Source organism: Euleptes europaea, chromosome 1 (genome assembly GCF_029931775.1).
Source record: "Euleptes europaea isolate rEulEur1 chromosome 1, rEulEur1.hap1, whole genome shotgun sequence".
NCBI lineage: Eukaryota > Metazoa > Chordata > Lepidosauria > Squamata > Sphaerodactylidae > Euleptes > Euleptes europaea.
Window position 1 is genome coordinate 122198687 of NC_079312.1, and position 12020 is coordinate 122210706.

Consider the following 12020-nt stretch of genomic DNA (forward strand, 5'->3'; position numbering starts at 1 on the left):
TCAGACTCTATCCACAACAAAACATATTTAGTAGCCTTTCTGCAGTGGTTTTGGGGCCTGAGCAATTCAACAGCAGGAAATAAAGAGCTCATTTTTATATGCTGACTTTCTCTACCACTTAAGGAAGAATCAAACTGGCTTACAATCTCCTTCCCCTCCCCACAACAGACACCCTGTGAGGTAGGTGGGGCTGAGAGAGCTCTAAGAGTGCTGTGACTAGCCCAAGATCACCCAGCTGGGGTGGATAAGTGGGGAAAGCAACCCAGTTCACCAGATTAGTGTCCGCCGCTCATGTAGAGTAGGGAATCAAACACGCTCCTCCAGATTAGAGTCCGCCGCTCCAAACCGCCGCTCTTAACCACTACACCACGCTGGAAAAATATTTTTGATATGATAGTAGATATCAGACCTAAAGCAGAGATTCCAAGTCGTACATGGAGCTCTGTGGGTAAGGTTCTGTATTAGTTGGAGAGCTGGGGCAGGTGGGCAGAAATGACTTACAAATATTTACGGAATAAGACCATCTCAACATCTGCAAGCTCTCCAGTGCCCTTTTAGAAGATCAGCCAGCTAACAAGCATGGTGTAGTTAGAAATCAGGGGTCACAAGCCAGTTAAGTTCAAATGAGTAGTTTAATAAATCCTCAGATCAAAATCTTATCTCACCAGGTAACAATTTATAGGACATCTAGTACTACTGAAGAGTGGCTTGCATGGAAATTGGAAATATTACATTATGCTCCATCTCTTAAAAGTTTAATTGTTAGCCTCTTTCAATGCAATGCTTATTTTTTTGGTAAAGACACAATCTGTTTTACATTATCGCTCTCTCCACCCTATGAAGTTCTGCTGAGCCACACTGTCCTCAAAACATACACTGTGACCATAAAGCAACAGAATTTCAGATCAATTAGTCTATTGCACTTTGTGAAGAAATATATATATATATTATCCCTCCTTTGCTAGTTCCAGAAGGTAAAGAACAGCTCATTTGGCTGCATAAGTTCTTCTCCCCAAGCAGAGTCTCTTTATATTTAGACAGACAATGCATAACTTCCTTCCTTTTAAATTATTTGTAACAACAATTGGAAGAGTTCGAGAGAATAAAAATAATTCCAGTAGCTGCTGAGAAGTCTCCAGGTATAGAACTTTAGGTGCTATTCAAACATGGTCAACGAATAAAAGTTATTTGTTTCCACATTTCATGAATATGGCCATAAAAAGAGCAAATGAGGTCTCTCTTTGACCGACACTAACACTGTGTGATCAGGTATTACATGGATGCACTTTATAAGTGACAATAATATACAGACAGAATGGAAGAAAAACACCAACATTATTGCACATGGTGTCTGGGTCGAGCGTTAAAACACTGCAATATGGGATGAAGATTCTGTACATCTTGTTTTCTCTCAGCACTTGCACTAGAGTTTTGATGTAGCAGCAGTATCAATCGACATACATTGGAGAGCTGGGAGTCGTCGGCATTTGATCCAGAATTTTACAAACATAGCACGCAACATCCACTGTTCGCTCCTCATACATTAGGATGAAGGGATGTTTCTGGAGAAGAAGAAGAAGAGTTGGTTTTTATACGCTGACTTTCTCTACCACTTAAGGGAGACTCAAACCAGCTTACAATCACCTTCCCTTTCCCACAACAGGCACCCTGTGAGATAGGTGGGGCTGAGAGAGCTCTAACAGAGCTGTAACTTGCCCAAGGTCACCCAGCTGGCTTTGTGTGGCGGAGTGGGGAAACAAATCCAGTTCACCAGATTAGCCTCCGCCGTTCAGATCAGAGTCCACCGTTCCAAACCACCGCTCTTAACCACTACACCACACTGGCTCTCTGGGGGGGGGGGGGGAAGGGGAAAGAAACAAAATTTCTTATCATTTCTGTCACATGTAAGCAGAAAAACCACCTAGAGTTCTCCAAAGGACATTTACATAACATCCTATGAGCTGCTGAACTGATCCAGCATGGGGCACCTAGCAATATCCCTGCTGTGGCGTCTACTTTTAACATCTAGGTGGTGCAAATGTAAATTGCCAGCTGTAGTGGTGAGGGAGGGGAATAGGGCAGAGACAAGCAATGGGCCTGTGCTACTGCTGAAGTCTAAATGTCCGCCAGCCCTTCCCCCCACCCCCACCAATACTCACCAGAAGCTCTTTATACTTTGGCCTTTTGGACTCGTCCTTTGTAAGGCTAAAAAGATCAGAAAGATGTTAAGGAGCAAGAACGTTTGTAGGAAAAACTCCTGAAATGAACTACCTTCTGGGCACACACTGCATTTTATAAGAGCCTGACAACTTCTTAGTATGTATCCACTAAGATTAATAACATGCTAAATGAGGCACTGTGAAACATTGAAGAAGAGAGACAGTGCTATAATAAAGACAGGGCAAGTCAATAATCGTTAAATGTATTGGCTTTTCACCCAGTTTACTTACGCATTTAACAGCCGCATTTCTATTTATTTAAATCTGTAAATAAATCCAGTGAAAAGCCAACATTAGCTGGACTTTTGCCTTCCGTCACTTCTTTATAGCCTATTAAACTCTCTGAGAATCCCTAGGCAGTTCTGTGCCTGTAGGCAATCATGAAAACACCCCAATTTAATCCATAGTACTCTGCAATCTCTAACCTATGAGTAGAGCTTGGCCCCTGGCATTGGCTTGGATTTTAAATTTTGGGCAAAGAAAGCACACAGCCCTTTAACCTTTTCCCATGGCCCTTTGTGCTTCTTCAAGGCGTTTGCTTTATGAAATTTCAGTCCCTTTATAAAACAGAACTATAGCAGTGCAATCCTAAACAGAGTTATGCCTCTCTAAAGTCTGCTGAAACTAATAGTTTTAGAAGAATAGAACTCTGCTGAGGAATGCACTGTGACACACCTTTTGTGTTAGCTCATCCTATCGTGCCTGCAGTGATCAATGAACACAGAGATCTCAGCTGAGAGGGAAAGGGGAGAGGTCACATTTGCTCTTCCAGGACTCAGTTTTCTGACAGTGAGATCTTCATCCTTCAGAGCAGAGGAAGCCCATCACTCAACCAAACCATCGTGGCTCTGTCATTCCAACAATACCAAAAAACAAAATTTAACAGCTTGTGGTTTGGTTTTGTATTTTTATAAGAGATGCTAACAAACCAGAAGGTGGCAGCAAATCCACACAATAGTACTTCTGAAGAGTAATTTGCACTGCAATCCTAAACAGAGAAGTACACTGACTTCAAAACACTTGGAATGGTATAACTTTGCTTAGGTTGCACCATATGGAAAAGAGATAGAGGGACTTTTTCTCATTAAGCTTATCAGTGGCTCCCACTTCAGTTGGTTTCTAAAATCTAAGCATTCTCATCTAACGAAAGCACCTCTTCCCTGATTTCTGTTCCATGTGATCAGAGATTCAAAGGCAAACATCTTGAAATTGTCTCTACATATCCATGGTCCTGCGTGGTTCCAGCTGGGTGCTAATGTCAACCCAGGGGTGGTTCAAGGCATTCCGCTGCCCCAAATGGGTAGTACGCAGAAGCAGCACACCTGCAGCAGCCACTGTACCTGAGATAGCGGCAGAGGAACAAGTGTGTGTGTGTGTGTGTGTGTGTGTGTGTGTGTGTGTGTGTGTGTGGCTTCCCTGCCATGCCACCCCACCAGGTGGAAGGCAGGCTGTAGCTACCTTGAACCCCAGCCTGGCAGCAAAGACATGGGTGCGGCTCCTACAGTGCCACCCGGCTGATTTGGCACTCCAAGCATCCAAACCAGCCCTGAGTAGATCACTATTTTAAGCACTGGTAAGCACTTTACATACAGCCTTCCCGAGCCTACTATGCATTTACAGTATCAATAACAACAGATTAATATCCACTTTAGTTTGTCCACAGTACAATGTGTAATCATTGTGCTGTCAAGTCATAAACTCAGCTATAAAGACATTTAAAATAGCGCAGCTCCACACCTACAGAGCTGCCAACTCCCATCAGCAGGGACTAGTTTGACTCATTCTGTGACCTGATGTGCACCCCTATCTCACGCAATCAGTCTCTTAGTACTTCACATTAATTACACGACATTCAAAGCAAGCTGCATGGTGGCAAAGATTTCCAGGGTACAATTGAGGTTTTAAAAAGGTGTTGCTAAACAGACAAGATTTACCTGCTACGGGTTCACTTCCTTCCAGTATTACTTGTTAAATACAAAGAACTGAAAACAAAGTGTTTGGTGATCTTACCACTAAAGTGACAACCAATTCAGGAGCTTGGAGAAGGCATGACTCAAATGGGCGCTTTCACAAAAGCCAAATAATGCACTTTCAATCCACTTTCAATGCACTTTGCAGCTTGATTTTACTATGGCCATTTAAGCAGGGTCAATTTTGATGCTTGCTCAAAGCTCTTTTTTAAAATGCGACCTTTAAAATGCTTATTCATAGTTCCCATGCAAAAGGAGAAATTCCAACTCCCCCCACTTGCCTGCTCCTTTGTTCTTTCCATTAGCCAACCGCCATTTGCATAGCTAATGCGCGGCTGTCATTTTGCATGGTTCCTTGAGCGTATTCTTCGGTAGGGGGGCACAGCAAACACAAAAGGTCGCGTTAAAGGGCTCTTAAGAAATGTGAAGTAGGTATACTCCAGCTTCGCAGTCACTTCCTGAATGACGGTTCAGCATGAAAAACTCAAAAAAATATGCGGGGCACTTCAGCCTGGAACACGCTGCTAATTACCAAGCATAAATGGCCTGTGTGAAAAGGCAAGATCCACTTGCAAAAGATCGCTTTCACACATGCGGAATAATGCACTTTCAATTCACTTTCAATGCACTTTGCTTCTGGATTTTACTGTGTGAAACAGCAAAATCCACTTGTAAACGATCGTTGAAGTGCACTGAAAGTAGACTGAAAGTGCATTATTTAGTATGTGTCTCAGAAAAGGACCACTTCAATCGGACATGCAGGATGTGTAGCAATAATAGAAGGCTCGATATAGGCATCTCATAAAGAAACAAAGAGGTGGGATTCCCCAACGCACATCACATCGTTACCAACAAGGTCCAGAATAGACAGAATGGGGATTACTCACCACAAGTTGACAAAGTTTATGAAACTTGGAGAGAACTCCCGTTCCTCTGAGTTACTCAGCTGCGGTGGGTCCCCCTTGACTACTTGTGTCAGCTGATCAAATACACTGTTCCATTTGGGATATGGGAACCGTCCTGTGGCCAGTTCATACTACAGCAGAGAGACACAGCAACAGCACAGGTTGGGGTCCATCACTGTCAAGCTCACAAAAAAGGTGTATGAGGGAAACGGAGTATAAATGCTGCCCTAAATGAACATGTGGCCTCTCTTCATCACAATACAGCCTTTTGCCTTAAAAACCCCCCCACCCAACCCAAACACATTCTGGGTTGTCATTCATGGGACAGTGACTGTGAAAGAGCCCCTATCAGTACTAACAGCTCAGCCTGTGCATTCATAAGCAAGATGATTCTGGTTGAATTTTAGCAGATGCCTTTCCAGCTCTCTCTGAGAAAGAATCTGCAGGGCAGGAAAAAGGCTGACATGATAAAAGAGTACTAGAGTGGGCAATAAGGTGCTTAGAAGAGTCCCCATGGAGAATGGTAATCCTCCAGTGACTCACTGGGCATCCTTTCTATCATCCTTCATTAGGCAAGCCTGCATCACCATTAACCCCCCTAATTTAGTGGGCAAGTAACAAGATCTTGGATTTGTTGTGCATTCTTGCTGCTCTGTATTTAGGATTAACTTTTAAGGAGCCAATCGATCAACAAGTCCGAAACTAATCACGCCTGTCTAAGGTGGGGCACCAGCCCAACGAACACGGGACACTCCTATCCTCTCCAGTGCCCAGGCCCAAGCCAGATATCCTTGCTCACACGGGGGCTTCCACACCCTTCTATTTTCTAGGATGGGCTTTCCGTTGTCTGCGAAGAGACCAAGGGCAGAGTTCCTAATTTAAACTCAGAGCAGGGTTTTTATTTTTCAGATTTACCACTGACAAACACACATGAAACTGCCTCATACTGAATGAGACCACTGGTCTACCAAATTCAGTATTCTCTACTTCAAATGGGTCTCAGGCAGACATTTTTTCAGATCATCTACACCTGAGCCTTTTAACTGGTAATGGCAGGGATTGAACCTGCATGCTAAGCAGCTGCTCTATCGTGGCCCTCTAGTGACACTGCTCATAAAGTGTCCCAATGGAGTATAAACTTGCTAAGACTGAGGGGGAAGAGACCTTTCCATCATAGTGAATAGGCCAATGAAAATGTCAACCCAGTGTGCTGCAGCAGAGTTGCAATAATGTCCCTATACAGATCTATGTTACAGCCTTGTTTAGAATACTTTGTGCAGTTCTGGTCACTATCCCTCGAAAAGGTCATTGCAGAGTTGTAAATGTATAGAAGAGGGCAACCGAGATGATTAAGAGGTTGGAGCACCTTTCCTACGAAGAAAACCTGAAGAATCTGGGACATTTCAGTTTAGAAAAGAGACACATAAAGGAGGTGGGGCATGACGGAAGGTTATAAAATTATGCATGGGGTAGAGAGAATGGCCCCCTTCTGGATGCACACCTTAATGTAGTGATGGGGTTTGTGTGTGTCAGGGAAGCTGAGAGCAATACCGTAAGGTGTCTAGACTCTATCAAGAGACTAAACTCCTAGCAGAGTCACTCAAGACGGAATGGTAACAGCTGAGACACCAGACGAAGATGCATCCACCCCCTTAAGGGATCAATGGCCACATCCGCAGAAGAGAACAGGCAGTTCCAATGGGGATGGGGGCAGAGGAATCCCTGAAGGTTAGCTACTGGGAAGCAGCAGTAGTGGAAGGTGACACTGGCGGAGGATCTTTCGTAGACAACGGCAGTGCCACTATGGCTAACCCTGGTTAGTACTGCGCTGAAGAAGGCACTGGTAAACCACTTCTGACCAACCTTTACCTTGAAAACCCTACGATGAGACAATCCAAAATGAAAAAAGATATAGTGCTGGAAGATGGGACCCCCAGGTCGGATGGCACTCAATCTGCTACTGGGGTAGAGCAGAGGACAAGTACGAGTAGCACTGTTCTTAATGATGCGATTGGACTAAAGCCGAAAGGACGTTCAGTGGTTGACATGAATAGATGCAAAAAGAAAATCCGAAGCTGTTCGATGCATATAATAGGAACATGGAATGTGAGAAGCATGAATCAGGGTAAGCTTGACATTGTTAAACAGGAAATGGAACATATGGACAATTCAGTCCTGGGGTAAGTGAATTAAAGTGGACTGGATTAGGTCATTTTCAATCAGAAAATTACAAAATGTTTTATTCAGGGAATGACAAAAAGAGAAGAAACGGAGTTGCTTTAATAGTGAGGACATGGAGCAAAGGCAGTCAGGAGCTATAATGCAAAGTCTGACCGAATAATATCAATCAGACTTCAGGGAAAGCCTATCAACATAAGCATCATTCTAGTTTATGCCCCAACTACAGATGCTGATGAGGAAGAAATTGAAAGTTTTTATGCCAGTGTTCAGGAAGAAATTGATCACACACCTAAACAAGATATGCTGATGATCATAGGTGATTGGAATGCAAAAGTAGGAAACAAAGCAGAATCAAATGTTGCTGGCAGATTTGGGCTAGGAGCATAGAATGAAGCAGGAGTACGCCTCGTAGAATTCTGTGAAGACAACAATCTGTTCATTGCAAACACATGTTTCAGGCAACCAAACAGACGATTGTATACATGGACATCACCAGACGGCCAGTGTAGAAATCAAATAGATTATATAATTGGAAGCAGAAGATGGAGAAGCTCTATTCTCTCGGCCAAAACAAGACCAGGAGCCGACTGCGGTACAGATCATGAATTGCTAATATCGAAAAGCAAGATAAAGCTTAAGAAAAACACCAAAACATTCATAGAACCAAAATACAATCTAAGCAATATTCCGGAAGAGTTTAAAGACCACGTAAGGAACAGATTTGCATTACTGAGTTCAAGTGAATGTGAACCTGAAGAACTATGGGTGGAAACTAGAGATATTATCAAGGAAGAATGTGCAAATACTATTCCTGTAGCCAAAAGCAAAGAAAAACCTCGATGGATGTCTGAGAAAATTCTTAAAATTGCCAGAGATAGAAATAGAATCAAAAGTCTGTCACCTTCTACTTTAGCTTTTCGTCTAAGTGCAACGTTCCAGCGACTCGCACGTAGAGACAAAGAGACCTATTATAATAACCAGTGTAAAGAAATAAAAGAGAACAAAAAAAAGAAGAACAAGAGATCTGTTCCACAGGATCCAAGAAATCAAAGGGAAATTTAAAGCACGGTTAGGCATGCTGAAAGATCAGCATGGAAATACATTAACTGAACAGGACAAAATAAAGAAAAGGTGGGAACAATACACTGAAGAACTATACAGAAGTGATGAAAGGATAAAAGATTATTTCCAAGAAGCATCTTTTGAAGAAGAACCTATAGTTTTAGAAAGTGAAGTGAAAGCTGCATTGAGAGCAATCTGGAGAAACAAATCACCAAGAGCAGATGGGATATCAATAGAGCTATTCCAAGCCACAGAAACGGAGTCCATCAAAATTTTGACAAGAATATGCCAACAGATATGGAAAACAAAACAATGGCCCACAGACTGGAAACGATCCATTTACATTCCAACTCCCAAGAAAGGAGACATCAAAAATTGCAGCAACTATCGGACCATTGCATTAATTTCTCATGCAAGTAAAGTGATGCTCAAAATCTTACAGCAAAGGCTGTTACCATATATGGAACGAGAAATGCCTGATGTTCAAGCTGGTTTCAGAAAAGGAAGAGGCACTAGAGATCATATTGCAAACATACGCTGGTTACTGGAGCGTATGAGAGAATTTCAGAAGAAAATCAGCTTGTGTTTCATAGATTACAGCAAAGCTTTTGACTGTGTGGATCATGAAAAGCTATTCTGGTTTTAAAGGAAATGGGTGTGCCACTACATCTGATCGTTTTGATCCGCAACCTGTACTCTGGACAAGAGGCCACAGTTAGAACAGAATATGGAGAAACGGAATGGTTTCCAATTGGCAAAGGTGTCAGACAAGGATGTATTTTATCTCCCTATCTCTTCAATCTATATGCAGAACATATAATTAGGAAAGCTGGATTAGATTTAGATGAAGGTGGAGTGAACATTGGAGGTAGGAACATTAACAATTTGAGATATGCTGATCACACTACATTATTGGCAGAAAATAGTGAAGATTTGAAACGACTACTGCTGAAAGTTAAAAGAGAAAGTGCCAAAGCAGGACTACAGCTGAACATCAAGAAAACAAAAGTAATGACTACAGGAGAATTACACAACTTTAAGTTTGACAATGAGGAAATTGAAATTGTTCAAGACTTTCTATTCCTTGGCTCCACCATCAACCAAAAGGGAGACTGCAGCCAAGAAATCAGAAGGAGATTGAAACTGGGAAGGGCAGCCATGAAGGAGCTAGAAAAGATTTTGAAGTGTAAGAATGTGTCACTGGCCACCAAGATTAGATTAATTCATGCCATCGTATTCCCTATTACTATGTATGGGTGTGAAAGCTGGACAGTGAAGAAAGCTGATAGGAAGAAAATAGATTCCTTTGAAATGTGGTGTTGGAGGAGAGTGTTATGGATTCCGTGGACTGCCAAAAAAACAAATCAGTGGGTTATAGATCAAATCAAGCCTGAACTGACCCTAGAAGCTAAAATGATTAAACTGAGGCTATTGTATTTTGGTCACATCATGAGACGACAAGAGTAACTGGAAAAGACAGTCATGCTAGGAAAAGTTGAGGGCAGCAGGAAAAGAGGAAGACCCAACAAGAGGTGGATTGACTCAATAAAGGAAGCCACAGCCTTCAAGATCTGAGCAAGGCTGTCAAAGTTAGGACATTTTGGAGGACTCATTCATAGGGTCGCCATGAGTCGGAAGCGACTTGACGACACTTAACACACACACAGAGAGAGAATGGAGCCCCGTGGTGCAGAGTGTTAAACTGCAGTACTGCAGTCCAAGCTCTGCTCATGACCCGAATTCGATCTCAACGGAAGTTGGTTTCAGGTAGCCAGCTCAAGGTTGACTCAGCCTTCCATGCTTCCGAGGTCAGTAAAATGAGGGGTAAAGGGAAGATGACTGGGGAAGGCACTGGCAAACCACCCTGTAAACAAAGTCTGCCTAGTAAACGTCAGGATGGGTCAGAAATGACCCGGTGCTTGCACAGGGGACCTTTATCTTTTAGAGAGAATGGACAGAGAACTGTTTCTCCCTCTCCCAAAATATTAGAATTTGGGAGTATCCAATGAAGTTGATGGGCAGTAATTTCAGGACTGACAAAAGGAAATACTTCTTTACTCAATGAGTGATTAAAATGTGGAATTCACTGCCAGAGGATGTAGTGATGGCTGCAGGCACAGACAGCTTTAAAGGGAGATTAGATAGATACATGGAAGACAGGTCTATTAGTCGCTACCAGCCATGGTGACTAAAGGGAACCTGTACCTTCAGAGGCAGTAAACCTTTAAAGAGGCAACATCAGGGGAAAGCCTTGGACTCTATGCCCTGTTGTTCACCCTCCAGATTAACTGGTTGACCTGCAATCCTGAAGGGGGTGTGTGAAGCACTTTAGGAACCGACATGACTTTGCGCTGGTGTAGGTGCCACTTTACGACGGAATATCATGAGGAGGCAAACACGCCGGTGCCAGGAAGCCGCACCACTGTGACTCAGTGGAAGTCAGGTGCCAGGAAGCCGCACTTGGGACTCAGGAATCCCCCCCACCCCTGAGCTGCAGCATGGCTACACCACCTTTTTTGCCTTTTACTTTTGGAAATGCCTTTTATTTTCTTTGTGGCAGCAGAGAAGCCTCTGTGTGTGTGGGGGGGGGGGACAGTGCAGCTGTGCTGCTCTTGGCTGCTGCCTAACTGCCCCTCCTTTCAGGAATGGGCTGCCTGTGAGACAGGATACTGTACTAGTTGAACCACTGGTCTGATCAGCAGGTAAGCTAGCATGGTGCAGTGGTTAAGAGTGGTGGTTTGGAGCAGTGGAGTCTGATCTGGAGAACCGGGTTTGATTCCCCTCCACATGAGCGGTGGAGGCTAATCTGGTGAACTGGATTTGTTTCCCCACTCCTACACACAAAGCCAGCTGGGTGACCTTGGGCAAGTCACAGTTCTTAGAGCTCTCTCAGCCCCACCTACCTCACAGGGCGTCTGTTGTGGGGAGGGGAAGGGAAGGTGATTGTAAGCCGGTTTGATTCTCCCCTAAGTGGCAGAGAAAGTCGGCATATAAAAATTAACTCTTCTTCTTCCTCTAAGCCGAACTGCTCCCTAGAGCAGCAGAGCCAGACCTGGCGTTCAGGCAAGCTCTGTCCGTGCAAGTTGGAAAGAGCAACGCCTGCCGCCTAACCTTTACATTTCCCACATCCAAAATCTGCTGTACAAGCAGCTTTAGTTCTTATTGTCAGTAGCATGCAAAGCCATAAACCTTGCTGACATACCAATGTAATCCCTAAGCTCCAGACATCAGAGCGAACATCGTATCCTTGCCTGGATGCACTGGGGTCTATCCTCTCTGGCTGAAATGAAAAGAGGAATACAAGTTACATAAGAAAATGGGACAAAAAAAGCCTGCTATGATGGGTATCAGACAATGCAGACATACTTTAACTGAACAGAACCTTGGCTTACCTGTGAAGGTTCCTTCTACATTGAGGGAGGAGTACATCTTCTTCAGCGGGCTCTGCAGCATTGGCACTACTACAGGTGACTCCTGTATTGTCTCGGGTATCTCAGCCTTGGGCAGGACACAGTGGTGTCTGCCACAGGAACTTCCCAACATATGACTTGGCCTTCAGTTTAAACCAAATCAGAACATGCAGGTGGGTAACCCAACTTCTGTACCCAGAGTAAATTATGCAAGTTTGAATGACAGCTTACTTTGCATAACTGATTACACTTCACGCTGAGAAGGAAGGAGCA

General features: G+C 43.6%; 1 protein-coding gene across 4 annotated transcripts in view; it reads right to left on the reverse strand.

Moving 5' to 3' along the window:
• Positions 1 to 766: 766 nt before the first annotated feature.
• MAP2K4 (mitogen-activated protein kinase kinase 4) overlaps positions 767 to 12020 on the reverse strand; it is a 76821-nt gene continuing 65567 nt past the window's right edge. For 3 of the 4 annotated variants that reach the window (XM_056853005.1, XM_056852988.1, XM_056852996.1), the window contains 4 exons: positions 11540 to 11617; positions 5077 to 5225; positions 2160 to 2205; positions 768 to 1562 (listed from right to left, as the gene is read on the reverse strand). In XM_056853005.1, coding sequence (XP_056708983.1) covers positions 1449 to 1562; positions 2160 to 2205; positions 5077 to 5225; positions 11540 to 11617 — 387 coding nt within the window. In that variant the 3' untranslated portion in view covers positions 768 to 1448. Of the gene's footprint in view, positions 1563 to 2159; positions 2206 to 5076; positions 5226 to 11539; positions 11618 to 12020 lie in introns of all 4 variants that reach the window. The other variant, XM_056852980.1, reaches the window with a different exon arrangement.